This window comes from Somniosus microcephalus, chromosome 1 (assembly GCF_052327205.1).
Source record: "Somniosus microcephalus isolate GS21.2 chromosome 1, FLI_Smic_1.0, whole genome shotgun sequence".
In the NCBI taxonomy this organism is placed as follows: domain Eukaryota; kingdom Metazoa; phylum Chordata; class Chondrichthyes; order Squaliformes; family Somniosidae; genus Somniosus; species Somniosus microcephalus.
In genome coordinates, this window is record NC_140987.1 from 99,974,958 (window position 1) to 99,997,805 (window position 22,848).

The 22,848-nt window shown below is 44.4% G+C and overlaps 1 protein-coding gene across 3 annotated transcripts in view; it reads right to left on the minus strand.

Annotated features, from left to right (window-relative positions):
* The window catches only part of dock8 (dedicator of cytokinesis 8), a 430,422-nt gene that overhangs the window by 60,073 nt on the left and 347,501 nt on the right, over positions 1-22,848 (minus strand). For 2 of the 3 annotated variants that reach the window (XM_085984330.1, XM_085984345.1), the window contains exons 23-30: positions 17,155-17,250; positions 13,533-13,628; positions 12,367-12,516; positions 10,621-10,734; positions 8,967-9,122; positions 7,062-7,201; positions 4,769-4,938; positions 2,889-3,031 (exon numbers count right to left, since the gene is read on the minus strand). In XM_085984330.1, coding sequence (XP_085840456.1) covers positions 2,889-3,031; positions 4,769-4,938; positions 7,062-7,201; positions 8,967-9,122; positions 10,621-10,734; positions 12,367-12,516; positions 13,533-13,628; positions 17,155-17,250 — 1,065 coding nt within the window. The remainder of the gene's footprint in view (positions 1-2,888; positions 3,032-4,768; positions 4,939-7,061; positions 7,202-8,966; positions 9,123-10,620; positions 10,735-12,366; positions 12,517-13,532; positions 13,629-17,154; positions 17,251-22,848) is intronic. The other variant, XM_085984337.1, reaches the window with a different exon arrangement.

Sequence of the window (22,848 nt, forward strand, 5' to 3'; positions counted from 1 at the left end):
CTGTTAATCTCCCGCCGGAGAACCTCTGCAGAAATTCCAGCCATGGAAGTCTAAAATAAAACAAAAAATGCACAACAGGTTAATCGACATAGATTAATGTTTCGGTTGAGTTAATTCATCAGAATCAGTTGCTGATGAAGGGTTACACCTGAATCATTAATTTATCTTTCACTTCCAGGGACTGACTGACCTGTTGTATATTTACACGCTTTACAATATACTCCAGCTACCCATGTATTACTATAGCGTAGATACTTAACCCTTTAAGTACGAGATTTTCTTTGCCGTTTACATATGTGGGGTGATATTCTGCTGTATTTGTTACGAATGAAGGAGAAATTCATAGAGCAGTTGAAAAGGAAAGACTTTCTGTACATCTCTAATACTTGGACACACAGCAAGTTTCATAGCAGTTCTGTGATTTGCTGCTGAATAAAATTGCATTTGGAACTGAAGCACTCTATGAATTTCGTACATCATTTCTGCACTAGGGCAGGGGCCATTAAGCTAGTGGCTGGTGAATTCCAGAAAGAGATAAGAGGTTGTTGGAATTCCTCTGTATGCTATTTTTAATCACACTAGTTAAAATGCACCAAATTCTTGTGGGTGTTATTTTAATGCAGTTAATATGTGCCCTAAAAATAGTGCACAGAGGAATGCCCATCTAATTGGGAGTATTCAAGAGCCACAGTGCTCATTAGTTCCCATTAATAAAACTATAAATTAGATTGAAAGGAAGGAAAGCACAATAGAATGGTAGGGTGAATGTTCTGAGATGACGTTCCACATGGTTAATTAATTATCTCAACCATGCTGTCATGAGAAGTTGCCAAGCAGAGATAAGGCACTTCCCTCGGGAGAATTAAAAAAAAATCATCCTTGGGTTATGGGCGTCGTTAGCAAGACCAACATTTATTGCCCATCCCTATTTCACCTCGAGAAGGTGCTGGTGAGCCTTCTTCTTGAACCACTGCAGTCCGTGTGGTGAAGGTCCTCCCACAGTGCTGTTAGGTAGGGAGTTCCATGATTTTGATCCAGTGACGATGAAGGAATGGTGATATATGTCCAAGTCAGGATGGTGTGTGACTTGGAGGGGAACTTGGGAGGCTATGATGTTCCCATTTACCTGCTGCTCTTTGTGCATCTAGGTTGTGGAGTTCGTGGGTTTGGGAGGTGCTGTTGAAGAAGCCTAGGCAAGTTGCTGCAGTGCATCCTGTAGATAGTACACACTGCAGCCAGGGAGCACCGGTGGTGGAGGGAGTGGATGTTTAAGGTGGTGGATGGGCAGCCGATCAAGCAGACTGCTTTGTCCTAGATGGTGTTGAGATTCCTGAGTGTTGCAGATGCATCTATTTAGGCAATTGGAGTGTGTTCCATCACACTCCTGACTTGTGACTTGTAGGTGATGGAGAAGCTTTGAGGAGTCAGAAGGTAAGTTACTCGCCTCAACGTTCCCAGACTCTGATCTGCTCCAGTAGCCGCAGAATTTATGTGGCTGGTCCAGTTGAGCTTCTGGCCAATGGCAACCCCAGGATGTTTATGGTGGGGGATTCAGCAATGATAATCCCATTCATTCAATGTCAAGGGCCACTGTTTAGACTCTCTCTTGTTGGAGATGGCCATTGCCTGGCATTTGTGTGGCACGAATGTTGCTTGCTACTTATCAGACCAAGCCTGGATGTTGTCCAGGTCTTGCTGCATGCGGGCACGGATTGCTTCATTACCTGAGGAATTGTGAATGGAACTGAACACTGTGAAATCATCAGCAAACTGAACCCCGCTCCGAACGAAGGAAGAGTCACCCTGACAGACACTTGAGCACTTCATGAGTGTATTTTAAGAGATACAGGAAACTCTCTTTCAACCAGCACCTAAATATCCGGAAAACTCTCTTAACCGTCAAAATTCAGGAGTAGGTTCAGGTAAGTTTTACTATATATTAGTGGCTGTGTAACCAGGGTTCCTGGATCTGTGGCTGTGTAACCGGGGTTCCTGCACCTGTGGCTGTGCAACAGGGACTCCTGGATCTGTTGCCGTGTAACCGGGACTCCTGCACAAGTGCCGTGTAACCGGGGCTCCTGCACCTGTGGCCGTGTACGGGGCTCTCGTATCTTGGTAAGTATACCTCTCTGCAATCCGGACTTTTTGATCAACCGGCACCACGCCGGTCCTGCTGGTGCCGGATAAGAAAGAGTTTCCTGTACATTGGTAGAGGCTTGTAAGTAGGTTAGCTCCAGATCAAAAATGGTACATTGTCTTGGAGGGAGGCGGGGAAGGAGGAAGCCAGAAGAGAAAGAGGAAGAGGAGAAAATAAAAAATGAGCAACGAAATGAACCAATATATTAGTTCATAGCATATCAATACCCTCGTTCCTGATTGGTGTCAGATATTATAAGCACAGCAGAATGCAGCACAGCAAGCATCTCACCAGGTTAGACAATTACAGCCCAACAAAAGAGGAAGATTCTATACTATAATATATAGGAAGATTCTATACTATAATATATAGGAAGATTCTATACTATAATATATAAATACAAATCAATGGACAGATCATCACACTTTAATGGATACAGCGTTTATCAAAGTGTTTGACAAGCCTTTTTGACGCAACCAGGTGAAATCAAGTTATGTGACATTAGCACACAAACATTTTAGCATGTTCATATGAAACACATTTTGGGACACAAAGATCGCATAGCGCTATTTCACCCCATAATTTGCACCAAAATGTGCCACTGGATCACAAAAATGTCATTGTGAGCAACATCATGATGATGAGAATAGCACGTGGCTGTTCAACTACTTTCCCTCCTCTAGATTAAGACAATTATCTATATTAGAATTCAGATCAAAAACAAAACCCTTCTCAGGGGCTTTCAGCATACCAGTGATGAAAAGGCTATTGCAGTGCTCCTCAGCATTGTGTTCACATGATTTCCAGCTATAACCAAGGCAACAGACTGATTGATGGGGTTGATATCTGCGTCAGCATCTGAACTACCTGGACGAATCTTCCTAGTCCGGGCATCTGAAACAACAAGCACGTATTGACAGAAGCCCTGTGAAGGTGAAGTGTCACCTGTAGGTACAACTGATGACCTTCAGTTTCCAAACTTAACCTACTGATTGATGGTATTGTAAGACAAATAATGCTGTGAAAGTGTAAACAGACAGCAATGATCTTTATTCGCAAGCTCACAATTCCTTTCTTCAGTCTACTACTGCATGGTCCTGTCCTGGAGCCAGGTCCCAGTCTCTTTGGTGGATGGAACTCAGCAGAAATGATAATTGATAGTGTAGTTATATTACAGACCTGCTCCCATTGGAAGTGATTGTGGAAGTGATTATGTAGTACAACCTAATTCCTTTCTTACTGACTCTGCCCCATTTATACTGTGGGGCAGATTCAGCAACAATTGGTAACTACGCATGTGCAAGATTCACATTGGTGACCTAACCAGTCCGGTTGGGCCCTTTTCAAATTTTGCAGGAATTTTATAGGCTGGCAATGTGGATAGCAGTTTGAAGACAGGCTTGGATTTGGCTCTGATGACCTTCATTGTCAAGGCTTACAATGAAGGTCATCAGAGCCAAATCCAAGCCTGTCTTCAAACTGCTATCCACATTGCCAGCCTATAAATGAAGGATAACTGCTTAGCTGAGGTGCTGGAGGGCTGCTAACATCCATGAAACCTTATCCCAATATCAATCACTGCCTTTTGGAGAGGAATATTAAGGTCAGATAATTGGAGGGAAACAATATTGAAACAGTCTCACTTACAGGACTCCTCTGTGTACCCGGCTCTCCTCTATTTTCCTAGGCTCATCACAGTGTTTTTTTTGTTAATATTTGTTGAAATGCAAGAATAAATTCACCAATTCTGCACACCATTGGGAGGCCATGCTCAAAGGCACTATGGGGGCAAAATTGGGTTGCGCCCCCTTTGGGGCGCTAACTTCGCTGGGGCACTACTTTTAGCGCCCGAAAAAGTTAGCACCCCCGGCGCCTGAAATTCACTGGGGCGCTGTGAGTGAATATTGCGGCGCGACGTGTGTACTGCAGGCTTTCCTCCCCTTATTAAAGGGGAGGGGCCTAGCACAACATGACCCGGGACCCAACTGGGCCAGCAGAGATCGGAGTGCCGGGCTCGCAGAGTGCAGCCAGCACCCCATGGGGGGGCTGCACAGGAGGCCGGGGACAGCAACGGGGCAGGTGCTGGCAGGCGGCCAGCAACAAAAATGGCCGCCGACACCTCCCCGTTAATTTGCGCCGCCCCGGCCGCAGGTAGGCCCTCTTGACCCTGTCGGACATAGCGTCCAGCGGTAAGTCAGGGGGCGCTATCGAAGATTGCGGCTGGGGCACTGCGCACAGCAATGACGTCATCGCCGGAGGCGCAGCACCGCGGGGTGCTAAAGGTTACCGTCACCGCTAACCTCCCGCTCAATTATCGCGGGAGGCGTTAGCGGTGCCGCGCCTGGGCGCTAGTTGCTTTGCGTCCTGCTAGCACCCTCTTAGGGCACTACTCGGAGGCGCAAATCAACTGAATTCTTCCCCCTATAGGTCAGAGACAGGCTTACAACAAAGTAGCCTCACTTCCCCAATCCACTCCCCTTTGAGTGTACCTCCCTGCTGGGAGCACAGGATCCATGAATTTCCTCTCTGATCAATAATTAACTAGTAGTAATAGCTAAATTTTATCATAGTTATGTCTGATACCAGTAGACTCTCACTCTAACAGATATGAATCATAAGAAAAGCTTGTACCTGTGAAGTTGTAGAGCTGTGGCAATGCATCCATAATAATCCCTATTAGAGGGAGGTATAAGGCAGCTATTTTAGTTTTAAGCTCTGGTTTTGAATAGCGAGAGTCCAGATCATGTGAACACAGTAGACTGATTACTGCATTGACAGCTTTCTTCTGTACCTTAGCTATCCTGCAGGAGTAAGCAGATACCATATGGTCAACCATTTTTGTTCCAAGTTGTTTCTATGATTAACTCACCTACAAAGAACCACTAAGCATCTCCCTTCTTTGAGTTTTACTATTTTTTTGCATTAACTGAAACCACTAACTGGACAGGATAAATACTTCAGCTGACGTGTACTAAGGTGATAGAACAAAAGAACATGTTCTCGAAAATTTTGCATTGTGTCCCTCTTTAGCCCCATGATTACTCGGTCACCTCAATTCCATAAACCTGTTAGAAATTCATGAAAAGCTGCTGTCAGGTTTATAGATTTTAGTAATAAAAGTTCCTTTCAACTATCCATAAATCTAAGCATGTTGGGCATGAACAATCTAGTGCGTAGTCATGAATGGACCAGTGGGACTGGTGTCATTAATAACTGATAGTGTTCTGCCTTATAATTGCAGGAGTTTCGTTTTGTTGCCGCCAGTAGGTGGCAGTAAATGGAAATGGCCAGTAGGGTCACTCAACAGGAAGTAGTATAGTGATAGCAAACAAAGAGGTCACATCAGCATGGAGCGTGCTGCAAGTTAATCCGCTGTAATCTTACATTGTTACGCCTTTGAAAGCATTGCCTGTGAGTTGAATGGTTTCATTACATATTCATGTTTAGATGTTAGTTATATCTCATGTATGTAACAAGGTGCATTTCTTTTTTTTTTCTTTCTCAGTTTTACTCCAACCCAATGCAACTGATTTGTATTGTTTCATTGACCTCGTGCAAGTGTGGCATTATTAAACACCGGAGCTTGGACGCTACATCCTGACTCCCATGTCGTTATTGAAAGGAGTTTGGCTGGCTGTCTAACTGCGTACAGACATATACACGTAGGGAGGACAGTACAGATAGTATCTGAAGATATCTAAGCGTGATTTGATTAGGACCAGCTGTTCTTTCAGGCTTATATTGGACTTTTCTGTCTAAATATAGTTTTTAATAAACACTCAAATGTAAACAAATATAATTAAATGTATCTACATTCATGACGGTTTCTCCCTTGATGAGCCCTTGCCTCAGCATAGACTCTTACAGCTGTTGTACCAAAGATTTTTCCACTGATCCCAAATACATTCTAGCATGTGTTCAGCTGGCATTTTGCTTCCTAAGCTGAATTTCTGTGACCATACCACTTTTCACCTCATGTCCCAGGCAGGAAATAATTGGAACAAACTCATCAATACTGTTCTTAGCAAATTCACCGATCAGGCAAACGTGAGGTAAATCTATGATTAAACGACCATGAATTGAGCATCTTAACTGCTATGTTGGCAGACTGGCAATTCTGATTTAGAATTGGTTATTGATAGGGGAAGGTTTTTATGGAGGTATATTTAAGAGCAGTTTTATCGGAACTCAGCTCTGTATTTGATATTGTTTGGTATCATGAGTCAAGAACAGTATCACATGTGGGTGCAACTATGAAAGGTAATTGGAGGAAAGAAGCTTTGTAATGTTCACTGGCATAAAATCTAGTTCAGTTGACTCACTGAAAAATATTCCAATACATCAAAGAAAATAAACAAAGAGGTTGAAGTTTCCCTCTAAATGTGTTAACCTGTTCATCCCACTTCATACAGATTTCTGGCCAGTGGTTAGCTTTGTTCAACTAATCTTCTCTATGAATCAGCCAATTGAGAACTTCTGGCGAGACTGCTCTCTGAAACCCAGCAGTACTTTCTTGGTCACAGAATTTTTCTGTCTCCTTCCCTCAACAATATATTTGTTTGAATTTTCTTCTCCTTTCTTTAGGTTTCCCTTTGCCGCTCACTATTCTCTACCTGTTTCCAGGTCTCTGTCAATGTCTGGTGATCACTTGGAGGGCAGGACTCTTAGGGTGACTCCCTCCGTTCCCCTCCCTTGCTGCAGGGAAGCACCTAACCTCTAGTTTGTGCCTCTTCACATGACACCGCCCCGATTGAGGACTCATTGCAGGAATGAACCGGAGTTCTACCATTCCGTGGCACACTGTGTTGGAGCACCGATACATTCTACCCATCACCTCATGGATGTCATGTGATTCTGTTACATAAGACTCATTGGTACCACAAAAATGCAGCAACCCTTACTACAGAATGCTTAAAACCCGTACCCTTCTACTTCAGCATCCAGGGCCGCTGCAAGTTCAGTGAAGAGAAGCCCAGTTAGGAAGTGCTGCTGACGGTAGTCAGCTGAAAGCTCAAACATGTTGGCAATTTTTTGGTCTTGAACACTTGAACATGAACTAGAATTCTGTTGAATAAAACACAAGTAATTGAAGAAATTAACAAAAATTGATAAAAAAAATCTCAACAACAATCAAAGTTTATTTTATTTTCCTAACCTGAAATACAAGGATTATCCATCACTAAAAGCCAACTAACGTCACATAAAAGAAACAATCCACATACAGCACACAACATAAAAATGACCTGCACGGCTTTATGCTTGTACCAGGATGTAGCAAGTTCACACAACTAGACAGAAGCATTTTAGTCACATTTTACATATTGTTCAGTCAATAAATAATAGGAAAACAGAACTGATCCCAGCTGTAAATTTATCAAGACGTCTGTGGGGTAGATTTTAACTTTCAGATGGCTAACTGGCGGAACGAACCTGCAGGCTGCCATTGTCAGGGGCAAAGAGGCCGGAGCCATTTTAAGGCATAGGCCTCATTTAAATGGAACCGGTGAGCTGCCGGCCCCAAACAGGCATCCCAATGTAGCTCACCAGATTCAGGCCTGTGCAATATCGGGCTGCCAGCTGGCACCAAGGTCAGATCTGGGGGTGAGCAGTGGTCGGGGGTGGGGAGGTTCACGATCATGGTGGGGGTAGTCTGGGGTATTTGTAGCCCAGATTATTTTTGTGGGACTATATCTGTAGTCTCCTCTAGCCCTACAACTCCTTCTAGATCTCTCTCCGTTCCTCTAGTGCATTCACCCTGCCTTTGCCCCCTCCATTGGCAGCCATCCCTTCAGCTGTCTTGGCCGCACCTCTTGAACTCCCTCCCTAAATCCCCCCTCCCATCCACCTCCCTCTCTTCCTTTAAGACCCTCATTGAAACCCACTGCTTTCATCAAGCTTTTGGTCTCACCTCCGAATATTTCCTTCTTTGGCTTGACATCCATTTTATCTGATTACGCCTCTGTGCAGCGCCTTGGGATGTTTTTCGACATTAAAGGCACTATATAAATGCAAGTTGGTGGTGGCGGTGAGACCTGCCATTGTGAGCAAGGTGAGGCCTACGCACATTTCTATTAAGCTACCAAACACCTACATGTCCTGGTCAGTAAACCAGGATTCTTGAACATTACCTGCTAGCACTACTCTTTGCTTTCATCTTGCTGACTAGACTCTTTTAGAAACATAGAAGATAGGAGCAGGAGTAGGCCATTCGGCCCCTCTAGCCTGCTCCGCCATTCAATGCGATCATGGCTGATCATCCAAGTTCGGTACCCGGTCCCTGCTTTCTCCCCATACCCCTTGATCCCTTTAGCCTTAAGAAATATATCCAACTCCTTCTTGAATATATTTAATGAATTGGCCTCTACTGCCTTCTGTGGTAGAGAATTCCACAGGTTCACCACTCTCTGGGTGAAGAAATTCCTCCTCATTTCTGTCCTAAAAGGCCTACCCCTTATCCTTAGACTGTGACCCCTTTGCTAGTTAGGCAGCTCATTTAGCTGCTTGAGAAGTGTAAAACCAGCATTATGCAGGAGCTTGCTTCCTGTTGGCAGGAGGAAATGCAGTAGCAAAATACACCTCCAATGTTGGACATCAATCACGCCCACATTTTGGGTTTCTGTAAAAGAGGAAAATATGGGCCACATCTCAAAGTTTAGAGCAGCCACAGCTGATCTGTAAAGGCACAAGACTAGAGTTTGCCCATCTGTGTGAATGGAACATATTATGCAGAAGTGCACAAGGCTCTTACCATACACCATGTAGTCCAAGCAAATGCATAATAAGGTTCACAAAACAAAATAGTCTGGATTTGCTGCATGACGGACTTTACCTGTGATGATATTGAGGGACATGGGGAAGCTGGTGCAGACAGATTCGTGATGAAGAAAAGATTCAGGCTGAGATAATGTTCATGGCTGCAGAGAATCCTCAGGAACTCCAGTCGCATGGAGATGAGGGTGGGCATTGATTGCAGTTTGACGGACAGCTACAGTGGAATGGGTTAAAAAAGAATGTTAGTGAAACAATGAAACCAACACAACATTCTATTAATATAGATGGTTAGTTGTAGTTTGTTTTCTCTCCAATAGCGTCTGCTTTCTTTCCTTTAGCAGCTGTCCAGTATTTCACCCAAGTGGCCATTCATGTGTGAAATTAGATAGTGATATTGTCACGTTATTCAACTATAGGGTCATCACAGTCAAGATCACTCCTGCTCTTACTCCACGCACACATACTTACCAGAATGGATTACTGGATAGTGATCAGGAGCTGGAATCCTGGCGGATTGTTTGTCTCCCTATTCCAAGGATGATGAAGCTAATTGTTGTGCCCCCAAAACACCATAGCGGAGATCAGCTAGCTCAATATCGATCAGAATTGAGCCCCGGCAGCCTCCTGGTCCATATGCTTCAGGATCGAAGGTTAAGGGCTGGACTTTCCTTTGTTTTCCTACCCAAAAATGGCCGGTATAGCGGCAGAAAATGAAGAAAAATAGGATTTGGCTGACCGACAGCACACCCACAGCAAGGAATCTTCCTTCCGCTGCCTCAGCAGGGAAGTGGTGGACTCCCATCAAGAGCCCAACCCTGCATAACTAATGAGCCCCAACCTGGGGAAGTAGATTGGGGTAATGGTGAGGTCAATGCAGTGGGCAGAAGTCAAGCCCCGACCTGCCTCTGGTAGAACAATTCACCCTGGAGGAAATTTCAGCCCGAAGACGCACTGGTGCATTTTATTTATATCGTGTCGTAATAGGCAGTGAATTGTGCTTTTGGATTCTTTTGAGGATGGAGTACAGCCAGGTGGCAATCATGTCACAAAGTAACAGGATGTGACTACACTGTCATAATGTACAAACAGCAAAGTTCCCCAACCCTCTCCAGCTCATCAGGGGAAGGATCCCTGTAAAATGGAAGGAAATCAGGCTATTCTAGTGCATCAACCAACAGTCAATTACAGAGCTAGTTTTGGCAGAGGCACTGGGAGTATCTATCTGTCTGCTCCCTGGGCTGGAGCAGTTGGCCCAGTCAGAAACTAAAAGGAAACAGACTTAAAAAATAATAATAATGGGGTAAAAATATAATATGAAACAGGCAAAAATCAACAGTAGAAATGGCCAATGCCCTGAACTCTCACTATGGGATACTCAAGGTCTGTCTGAAATTCCTCTCTCCACTATTTTAGCAGAAGCATTAACGCATTTGAAATAAATTGTCAACACCACCACCAAAATAGCAGAGAGAGAGAGGAATTTCAGGTCAATGTGCTCGGCCTTCATATATCAGTATTCCGTGGTGTCATGTCATGATCCACGTGATTGAGTCATTTGATAATTTTCAACTCGCTTTCTCTAAATATTCATTGTAAAGAATATAACTTGGTGCCTGAATTATTGCAAAGTTGTTGGGTGGAGAATATATTTTATCTTCTCGGATATTCTAGACTTATACATCAGAAATGCAACAAGAAAACGTGTTCTTTACCTGGCAGCAATAATTTCTAATGAGATTAAACACAAAGCCACGGTCCATGAGGGAAAAGAGATCATACAGGAAAAATGCCAAGCTGACGTTGATTTTTTCAGCTTGTTCTGCTTCCTAAGATTAAGAAAATGTAAAATCAACATTTCATCACCTGACAAAATGCCTCCTAAGGTTTCAAAAGTTTTCGTGACATTTTTGATTTATTTCTAAAGCAGTTGTTTCAAGCACTAAGGCCTCAATATTAACAGGGAGGCGGGGAGAGTGTGAGGGAGATCAGCAGCGGGTGAAGAACCCGGCAAGGCTGGCAACGTGGAGGCCCTGCCCATCTTAATGGCAAGGCCTCTTTGAATAATTTTGGGCAGACACTCGCCCGTCAGCCAACCAGTATTGACTGCCTGGCTGGCGGTCAGGAGACGTAAGTAGCAGCAGGAGGTCGCAGCCAGGGATCCAGGGTCCCCGACAGTCAGTGGGGGGAGAAGGCTCTGGGCCGTGACCGGGTCTGGGCAGAGACGAAGGCTTCCTTGTAAGGCCTGGAGGGAGCACTCCTGCTTCTCCTGGGCCACAAGGAGGCTAAAAGGTGCTGATCTTCAGTACTTACCTTAGGCAGTCAGCGCCTCCCACCTTGGATCTACTGCCAGACAGCAGACAGCTCGGGCCTCATCCTCACTCACAGTAAAGTTTAAGTTGCGGCACCAATGATGTCACCAGGCCTCAACTTTTGAATGTTAATTAGGCCCTCGTCTGCCTTTTGTGGAAGCCTTGTCGATGGCCTGATTTGAGTTTGTAAAAATTTTAACCTGATGGGAATGGGGTTGGGTTGCTTGATCCTGATATTTTATTCTCTAACCTCCCGACCCTCTCCGCCCATCGTGAGGTGGGGAGAGGGGGCGAGATGAAAATCAAGGCCTAAATCTCATAGTACAGGGTTATACATTGAGCAGTGTGACTCCATAATCTCATCAGTGGTGTTACTGTATGTAAAAGAAAAATATTTGAGTATTCTGCTGGAAGTTAATAAACATGGACAAAGAATGGAACCGACTGCTCTGTGGACCCTAACAGGCAATACATAGATGCTTAAAGGAAAAGGGCCACTTTGTTAAGGAATTTTTAGCAGACTTATTTCTTGGAATAGCCAGGAACAACTGCTTGAATTTATTTTGCACTCATGTAAAAGAACATTTTGGTACACTTTGATAGGATAGATTTTAAATCTATTTTCATTTTCTCCCCTCCCCTATTTTCTCCTGAAGGTACTGACTCGTGCGGAGCTGCTTTTCCATGGTCGCCAGCTACCCTCCTATATTTTGCCAAAGTGGCAAATGTTCATGAGTTTAGGGAAGGTTATTCCATCACGGGCAGCCCTACTCTTGTCCTCATGCACTTTCCAGCAGCGGTCCCTAGCCCAGGAGTGTGGATGCCAATTGTAGCACCCGTACCATCACCATCGTTGTAGGTCAACTAAACAGACCAGGGATTGAACCAAGGATCTTCCTGGTGTGAATGGCTCGGCTCCATATTAAGCAATGCGCTGGACAACTCCTGTACAGCTGCATTTTGATATTTCTATCATTTAAAAAAAATTACAACAGATAAAAATGAAAGTTAAAACTGAGGTAAAAAATAATGCACAGCAGATATAATTACAATGTTAATTGTCTGACAAGATATTTTATCCTGGTGACACTGCCTCTTTAAACATTTCTACATAAAGCACAACAGATATTTTTAAGAAAAGTAAACTACCTTTTGCTGTTTCACAAGAATTGTTGCAATCTCCGCAGTAACAACATTGACAATAGTAGCGACGTCATCCTTGAAGCGATCTGAGAAGCGTAGTTTTCGGGAAGAATCCTGCTTGTCCACCTGGCAGTGGTACTGGGCCATGCTTTTAACCTTTCATTCATAACAAAAATGTGTTCTAGACTCATTATAAGAACATTTGTGAAATTAGGCCCATAGGGACCACTAAGAAAGAAAGAAAGAACTTGCATTTATATAGCACCTTTTACAATCTCAGGACATCCCAAAGCACTTTACCAATTAATTACTTTTCAAATGTAGTCACTGTTGTAATGTAGTAAACTTGGCAGCCAATTTGTGCACAGCAAGCTCCCTCAAACAGCAATAAGATAATGACCAGATAATCTGTTTTAGTGATGTTGGTTGAGGGATAAATATTGGCCAGGACTTATTGGCGAGAACTCCCCTGCTTTTCTTTGAAGTAGTACCATGGGATCTTTTACGTCCACCTGAGAGGGTAGATGGGCCTCAGTTTAACATCTCATCCGTAAGACAGTGCAGTACTCCCTCAGTACTTCACTGGAGTGTCAGCTGAGATTTTGTGCTCAAGTCTCAGGAGTGGGACTTCAACCCACAACCTTCTGCCTCAGAGGCAAGAGTGCTACCAATGAGCCATGGCAGGTACAACAATGGTTTTACCAATTTTTCCGCTAACATTATAGGAAAATATGCTCTGCTGTCATGTGCTACCAGATATGTCAAACAATTCCATGATAAGTTTCAAGAAAAAGGTAAACTTCATTCAAACAGATTCAGATGAAACAGAAAAGCTATGGCAAACAAAATAAGGAGCGGGGGTGGCGGTGCAGAAGAAGCAAAATCAAATCAAATTCAAAAAGAAAAATTGAAAATTAGCAAAGTAGAAAAGGATTATGGGAAGAAAAAGAACAGGAAAGAAAAATAACAAAATAATTGATGTAGAACCAAAATATTGAGGGAACGAGAACGACTGGAGATCTGAGATGGAGAATAAAAAGAGAGCTACAGGTTTGGAAAGAGAAAGTAATTCTAGCAAGACAGTCTGCGACATGAACTAGCAATTTCAAAATACAATGACACCAATTGGTATCTGATAAACTGTGTGCATTCTGTGGAGTAAATGGACTTACCAAAAGCTCAAAGAAGAACCAGGCATACTTGAAGACGTTTTCTCTCACCATGCCAGTACTGACGACCATCTGCAGCGCTAACTCTTCATGAAATTGCTGGACAATAATTAAAGAAAATACTTTACAAACAGTTCAGAAAAAGGAATGGCCTTTTTTAAAAGTCTTTTCTAGATTTGCCGTTTCCTAATCCTTTCCCTGTACTTGAAGGTAGCAATAGTCAAAGAATGTTATTGAACTTTGCGACAACAGTGTAGGATTTTTTGAATATTTCTTATGAAATAGTACAATAGTTATGTTAATCACCACATATTCAGAAAAAATTGAACTTAAACATTTGTTTTCATTTTTTAATTACATAAAACAGTAATTGATAGACAATTTTGTACGTGCACAAAATATTCTTTGTTATTGTGCCTCCAGCTCACTCTGAAGAATGTTCATGTTATCCTACAAATCAGCATTTGCTTATGTGAAAAATATGTAGATCTACAGCAATATTGTGTAATGTTCTGTAAATTATTTGCTGAAATCTGATTCACTGAATCGTCTGATAATTAATTTATTTTATCGTACGCAATAAACTAAAATTGAACACAAAGTGGAGGCTATATTTGCAACATGTGAGATACGTTTCTCTTATTGAGGCATGGCAGAGCTTCCAGTTACCCCTCCAACCCTGCTGCACCCCCCCAGCCCATTTTCTTGGCTTGAGGGTCATTATGGACGGAGGGCAGGCTCCTGGTGGAATCCCCAACAGTAATCAGGAGCCCTCCACGGCAAGGCCAGGAAATACTGCCGTTGTTGCTGGGGACTGCCACTGCATCAACTGATGAGGCAGAGGTCGATTTAAAAGGGGCTGAATAGCCCCCAAGAGGAAAGATGGGAATTTTTGGGGGGGCCTCAGCCCACCTCTCTCCCTCCATTTGTGCACATAAGGCCCACTACCGCTGCAACCCTGGGCTTACTACCACTCGCCACCAGGCAGTCCCAGTGAGCAGCAGTAACAGGGGTGGGCAGTCAGGCTTTTGGAACAGATAAGCTCACAAGGAGCCCAATATTCTAGTTTGATGGACTGGCCAGAAAACCAATGCCAAACTCAGTAAGCCTCATCCAACAACCAATCTTGTGTCCAAGTTCTGGTTCCACTGTTTTTTGGAAGAAATAGGTGTAATGACTCTTAGCAGTTTGATCATCCCATCTGAGTACCCAACAGCCATATCTATTAATCTCTGATCTAAAATGAGAATATATAAGCCCACCTTCAAACAGAGTTATAAGTACATTAAGAACTTTGATTAACTTCCAAACAGATGTGACGTTAACTTACCATGCATGATATGATGGGACATGTCCAAACTGAAATACAGGGGCTATTTGTTTTAACTTTTGTTTTGATAATAAAGACTTAACATAACAGTAAATGCAGTATGTCTGACAACTGGCCCTTTCCTTTAATATTACAGAAGAAAACAAGTTTAGCAATGTGATTACAACTATGAATCCTAGTCCTTAAGCAACATGTACTGACTGTTAAAATTCAACATGTGCCTTCAGCAAGAGGGTGCACATACAGAGGAGGAAAGAAAATTATTGCTGTGAGGAAAGAGATCATTATTAAAGCAAAACAAAACCATTTGGAGTGCGTTCAAAAGGAAGACTGCCACACAAACAACAAAGGAGGGTAAGCATCAGTCACTTCTGAATTAGTGATTTTAATGCATGTACACAGACAGGACTGCAGCATACTTATCAGTTCTCTCAATAGGGTGTGAAGCTGTTATTAGACAGCAAATATTATTAAAAATGCACTCTCTCGTCTTCTGTTAGACTGTGAGTATAAGGAGCAATTAAACCTGTACCCTTTGAGTACTGAGAGAGGACCTCAATAGAAAACTAGTCAAATACCACCACATTATCAAAGTGGAAAATTGGTTGATCGGGACTGAATCACAGAAATTTTCCTCAGCTGGTTTCAGGATGGAACATGCTCGAGTGTCACAGCAACCCTAAAACCAATGGGGGAGCACATTTGTCATTCATCTCAGGCCTCTCATCATTTCATACAACAAGCCATTTTCTGTTTTTGTCTCCATTTAATAACATTTGCTAGACAAAGCATCAGAGTGAGTTTGTAACAAAGAGCATTGGAAGACAGCCTTCAAGATGCAACAATAGTGTTAAAAATTTATAGGAAAACTTTTAATATAATTTGACATTAGTGTGTGGATTATAAGGATAGAATATTCAAAACCTACTGGAATAAACTGATGGGTACATACTACAATACTTTTCATTTGCTCCACCAATACCATGAATTTAGAGATGTTTCATTGACCTGTTTATCTTCATAATTCTACTTCATCTTTTCAGCCCTGCTAATTTACAAAGGTGAGCTGATACTGAATGAACAGCATACAGCAGTATGCACTTCAGTGTAACTATCAGTACTCAAAGGGTAAGTAGACTGGCATCTAAAAATTGTGAAAAAAGGATGATGTAATTAACACAGTTAAAAAGCAAAAGGAATTTAATTAGTGCAGACAATATTTACTTTACATGGAAAAGAAAAAAATGTGTGTCATGGGAAGATAATTTTTTTTTAATAAATAACCTGAAAAGACAAATTAACTTTGAAGTCTGTTAGACGTTGACTATTTTGTGAGAGAATATTCAATTAAGATCTGATGACAGGAAATAACTAAAGGAATGTTACCTATCCTGGGACATTATGTGTGTACTTGTTAGGACAAAAGCAAAAGGATGGCATATTGACTCTGCATGTTGAAGCACGTGTGCAGGGGCACTTGTTAGTGTCTTCAATGCCCCCAGTGCTGCATTGTCAATCTCAACCACATGGCTATGTGGAAGTGCCAAGCAGGAGCCAAGCGCTTTCACGTGGAAAAGAAGAAAAGTCAACAACAGAGTTGTCGCTAGGTTGCTCTTGTGCGCCTCCAAATGGCTGCTTCAGGACAGTATTCAAGTTCCTCTACTTTATTCTATTGCTAGTAGTTGGTACATCATCTTGGGATGAAATGAGGGTAGAAAATAAAATTTGTACTCTCACATATACACAAATTAAAATGATCACTAATCAAAAATATAGTTTTAATCAATAATTTGAACAGATTATTCTGTGGAATGCAAGTCCTAGAATCAAATCATATTTACCAGGATTTTTATTGTAAATTAGCTGGGTAATAAATATATAACTCTAACATTAATGTTTATATTTTATGTTATTTGGAACTATCATGCGATGATTTCTTTAAAAATTTCTCGTTCATTTTCTGTAGGGAATGAAACTGGTTTAGTTTAATTATGTACGATCAATAACTAAAAATGAATTGTTTAATATCGGTGAAAAATGTAACCTATGTGACCAGTAATGTTTGCCTGACACGCATTTTGTGTCAAGTAACTCAAAAAAGCTATGAAAGGCCTCATCAAAAAAGGTATAATGTTCATCGAGGTCTGAAAGTGTAGAATGAATTAACATTATACATTGGTCATCGAGTAACTAAAGCTGCAGCATGACATACACGAGACAATTATTAGCATTTGATTTTAAAGTGCTGTGCTGGCAGGTGTAACAAACATCTCCTTGCGCTATGTGGCAGTCTACCTTTCTGGTTGATGATCGTCCAACAGAAACAGCGTTGTGGAAGTAGCTGCTTACTTCCACATAGGAAGACATCCGAGCACCACTTCGGTCCATTCCCTGGAGTAAAGCCCAGGATGAAGTAATTGAACAGGCAGGGAAAGGTTACATGGTCAATACATGGATGGAGCAGTCATCAACCTCTAGAACTCTTGATACGATATCAACAACAACTTGCATTTATATAGCATCTTTAATGTAGAAAAACATCCCAAGGCATTTCACAGAGGCGTCAGAAAACAATAAAAAGGAAGCCGAGCCAAAGAAGGAGATATTAGGAAGGATTTTATGGAGGGTCCCAAAGAAGAGGGAGGTGGAGAGGCAAAGGTTTAGGAAGGGAATTCCAGAGCATGGGTCCTAGGCAGCTGAAGGGTGAAATGCACAAGAGGGCAGAGTCAGTCAAAATTGAGGGTTCGGGGCGAGGATAGGTATGGTGAAGTGAAGCCATGGAGAGGTTTAAACTCAAGGATCAGAATCTTAAATTTGAGGCATTGCAGACTGGGAGGTCAGCAAGGACAGAGATGATCGGCGAGCGGGGCTTGGTGCGTGATAGGATATGGACAGCAGAGTTTTGGATGAGCAGAAGTTTATGGCGGGTGGGAGGCCTTTCCTGTGTCCTTGTCACTAGGGTCTGATACACTCACTGTCCTTTCCTGTGTCCTTGTCACTAGGGTCTGATACACTCACTGTCCTGCCCTGTGTCCTTGTCACTAGGGTCTGATACACTCACTGTCCTTTCCTGTGTCCTTGTCACTAGGGTCTGATACACTCACTGTCCTGTCCTGTGTCCATGTCACTAGGGTCTGATACACTCACTGTCCTGTCCTCATGTCACTAGGGTCTGATACACTCACTGTCCTGCCCTGTGTCCATGTCACTAGGGTCTGATACACTCACTGTCCTGCCCTGTGTCCATGTCACTAGGGTCTGATACACTCACTGTCCTGCCCTGTGTCCATGTCACTAGGGTCTGATACACACACTGCCCTGTGTCCATGTCACTAGGGTCTGATACACTCACTGTCCTGCCCTGTGTCCATGTCACTAGGGTCTGATACACTCACTGTCCTGTCCTGTGTCCATGTCACTCGGGTCTGATACACTCACTGTCCTGTCCTGTGTCCATGTCACTAGGGTCTGATACACTCACTGTCCTACCCTGTCCTGTGTCCATGTCACTAGGGTCTGATACACTCACTGTCCTGTCCTGTGTCCATGTCACTAGGGTCTGATACACTCACTGTCCTGTCCTCATGTCACTAGGGTCTGATACACTCACTGTCCTGTCCTGTGTCCATGTCACTAGGGTCTGATACACTCACTGCCCTGTGTCCATGTCACTAGGGTCTGATACACTCACTGTCCTGCCCTGTGTCCATGTCACTAGGGTCTGATACACTCACTGTCCTGTCCTGTGTCCATGTCACTAGGGTCTGATACACTCACTGTCCTGTCCTGTGTCCTTGTCACTAGGGTCTGATACACTCACTGTCCTGTCCTGTGTCCATGTCACTAGGGTCTGATACAGTCACTGTCCTGTCCTGTGTCCATGTCACTAGGGTCTGATACACTCACTGTCCTGTCATGTGTCCATGTCACTAGGGTCTGATACACTCACTGTCCTGTCCTGTGTCCATGTCACTAGGGTCTGATACACTCACTGTCCTGTCCTGTGTCCATGTCACTAGGGTCTGATACACTCACTGTCCTGTCCTGTGTCCATGTCACTAGGGTCTGATACACTCACTGTCCTGTCCTCATGTCACTAGGGTCTGATACACTCACTGCCCTGTGTCCATGTCACTAGGGTCTGATACACTCACTGTCCTGCCCTGTGTCCATGTCACTAGGGTCTGATACACTCACTGTCCTGTCCTGTGTCCATGTCACTAGGGTCTGATACACTCACTGTCCTGTCCTGTGTCCTTGTCACTAGGGTCTGATACACTCACTGTCCTGTCCTGTGTCCATGTCACTAGGGTCTGATACAGTCACTGTCCTGTCCTGTGTCCATGTCACTAGGGTCTGATACACTCACTGTCCTGTCATGTGTCCATGTCACTAGGGTCTGATACACTCACTGTCCTGTCCTGTGTCCATGTCACTAGGGTCTGATACACTCACTGTCCTGTCCTGTGTCCATGTCACTAGGGTCTGATACACTCACTGTCCTGTCCTGTGTCCATGTCACTAGGGTCTGATACACTCACTGTCCTGTCCTGTGTCCATGTCACTAGGGTCTGATACACTCACTGTCCTGTCCTGTGTCCATGTCACTAGGGTCTGATACACTCACTGTCCTGTCCTGTGTCCTTGTCACTAGGGTCTGATACACTCACTGTCCTGTCCTGTGTCCATGTCACTAGGGTCTGATACAGTCACTGTCCTGTCCTGTGTCCATGTCACTAGGGTCTGATACACTCACTGTCCTGTCCTGTGTCCATGTCACTAGGGTCTGATACACTCACTGTCCTGTCCTGTGTCCATGTCACTAGGGTCTGATACACTCACTGTCCTGTCCTGTGTCCATGTCACTAGGGTCTGATACACTCACTGTCCTGTCCTGTGTCCTTGTCACTAGGGTCTGATACACTCACTGTCCTGTCCTGTGTCCATGTCACTAGGGTCTGATACAGTCACTGTCCTGTCCTGTGTCCATGTCACTAGGGTCTGATACACTCACTGTCCTGTCCTGTGTCCATGTCACTAGGGTCTGATACACTCACTGTCCTGTCCTGTGTCCATGTCACTAGGGTCTGATACACTCACTGTCCTGTCATGTGTCCATGTCACTAGGGTCTGATACACTCACTGTCCTGTCCTGTGTCCATGTCACTAGGGTCTGATACACTCACTGTCCTGTCCTGTGTCCATGTCACTAGGGTCTGATACACTCACTGTCCTGTCCTGTGTCCATGTCACTAGGGTCTGATACACTCACTGTCCTGTCCTGTGTCCATGTCACTAGGGTCTGATACACTCACTGTCCTGTCCTGTGTCCATGTCACTAGGGTCTGATACACTCACTGTCCTGTCCTGTGTCCATGTCACTAGGGTCTGATACACTCACTGTCCTGTCATGTGTCCATGTCACTAGGGTCTGATACACTCACTGTCCTGTCCTGTGTCCATGTCACTAGGGTCTGATACACTCACTGTCCTGTCCTGTGTCCATGTCACTAGGGTCTGATACACTCACTGTCCTGTCCTGTGTCCATGTCACTAGGGTCTGATACACTCACTGTCCTGTCCTGTGTCCATGTCACTAGGGTCTGATACAGTCACTGTCCTGTCCTGTGTCCATGTCACTAGGGTCTGATACACTCACTGTCCTGTCATGTGTCCATGTCACTAGGGTCTGATACACTCACTGTCCTGTCCTGTGTCCATGTCACTAGGGTCTGATACACTCACTGTCCTGTCCTGTGTCCTTGTCACTAGGGTCTGATACACTCACTGTCCTGTCCTGTGTCCATGTCACTAGGGTCTGATACACTCACTGTCCTGTCATGTGTCCATGTCACTAGGGTCTGATACACTCACTGTCCTGTCCTGTGTCCATGTCACTAGGGTCTGATACACTCACTGTCCTGTCATGTGTCCATGTCACTAGGGTCTGATACACTCACTGTCCTGTCCTGTGTCCATGTCACTAGGGTCTGATACACTCACTGTCCTGTCCTGTGTCCATGTCACTAGGGTCTGATACACACACTGCCCTGTGTCCATGTCACTAGGGTCTGATACACTCACTGTCCTGCCATGTGTCCATGTCACTAGGGTCTGATACACTCACTGTCCTGTCATGTGTCCATGTCACTAGGGTCTGATACACTCACTGTCCTGTCATGTGTCCATGTCACTAGGGTCTGATACACTCACTGTCCTGTCCTGTGTCCATGTCACTAGGGTCTGATACACTCACTGTCCTGTCCTGTGTCCATGTCACTAGGGTCTGATACACTCACTGTCCTGTCCTGTGTCCATGTCACTAGGGTCTGATACACTCACTGTCCTGTCCTGTGTCCATGTCACTAGGGTCTGATACACTCACTGTCCTGTCCTGTGTCCATGTCACTAGGGTCTGATACACTCATTGTCCTGCCATGTGTCCATGTCACTAGGGTCTGATACACTCACTGTCCTGCCCTGTGTCCATGTCACTAGGGTCTGATACACTCACTGTCCTGTCCTGTGTCCATGTCACTAGGGTCTGATACACTCACTGTCCTGTCCTGTGTCCATGTCACTAGGGTCTGATACACTCACTGCCCTGTGTCCATGTCACTAGGGTCTGATACACTCACTGTCCTGTCCTGTGTCCATGTCACTAGGGTCTGATACACTCACTGTCCTGCCCTGTGTCCATGTCACTAGGGTCTGATACACTCACTGTCCTGTCCTGTGTCCATGTCACTAGGGTCTGATACACTCACTGTCCTGTCCTGTGTCCATGTCACTAGGGTCTGATACACTCACTGTCCTGCCCTGTGTCCATGTCACTAGGGTCTGATACACTCACTGTCCTGCCCTGTGTCCATGTCACTAGGGTCTGATACACTCACTGTCCTGTCCTGTGTCCATGTCACTAGGGTCTGATACACTCACTGTCCTGTCCTGTGTCCATGTCACTAGGGTCTGATACACTCACTGTCCTGTCCTGTGTCCATGTCACTAGGGTCTGATACACTCACTGTCCTGTCCTGTGTCCATGTCACTAGGGTCTGATACACTCACTGTCCTGTCCTGTGTCCATGTCACTAGGGTCTGATACAGTCACTGTCCTGTCCTGTGTCCATGTCACTAGGGTCTGATACACTCACTGTCCTGTCATGTGTCCATGTCACTAGGGTCTGATACACTCACTGTCCTGTCCTGTGTCCATGTCACTAGGGTCTGATACACTCACTGTCCTGTCCTGTGTCCATGTCACTAGGGTCTGATACACTCACTGTCCTGTCCTGTGTCCATGTCACTAGGGTCTGATACACTCACTGTCCTGTCCTGTGTCCATGTCACTAGGGTCTGATACACTCACTGTCCTGTCCTGTGTCCATGTCACTAGGGTCTGATACACTCATTGTCCTGCCATGTGTCCATGTCACTAGGGTCTGATACACTCACTGTCCTGCCCTGTGTCCATGTCACTAGGGTCTGATACACTCACTGTCCTGTCCTGTGTCCATGTCACTAGGGTCTGATACACTCACTGTCCTGTCCTGTGTCCATGTCACTAGGGTCTGATACACTCACTGCCCTGTGTCCATGTCACTAGGGTCTGATACACTCACTGTCCTGTCCTGTGTCCATGTCACTAGGGTCTGATACACTCACTGTCCTGCCCTGTGTCCATGTCACTAGGGTCTGATACACTCACTGTCCTGTCCTGTGTCCATGTCACTAGGGTCTGATACACTCACTGTCCTGTCCTGTGTCCATGTCACTAGGGTCTGATACACTCACTGTCCTGCCCTGTGTCCATGTCACTAGGGTCTGATACACTCACTGTCCTGTCCTGTGTCCATGTCACTAGGGTCTGATACACTCACTGTCCTGTCCTGTGTCCATGTCACTAGGGTCTGATACACTCACTGTCCTGTCCTGTGTCCATGTCACTAGGGTCTGATACACTCACTGTCCTGTCCTGTGTCCATGTCA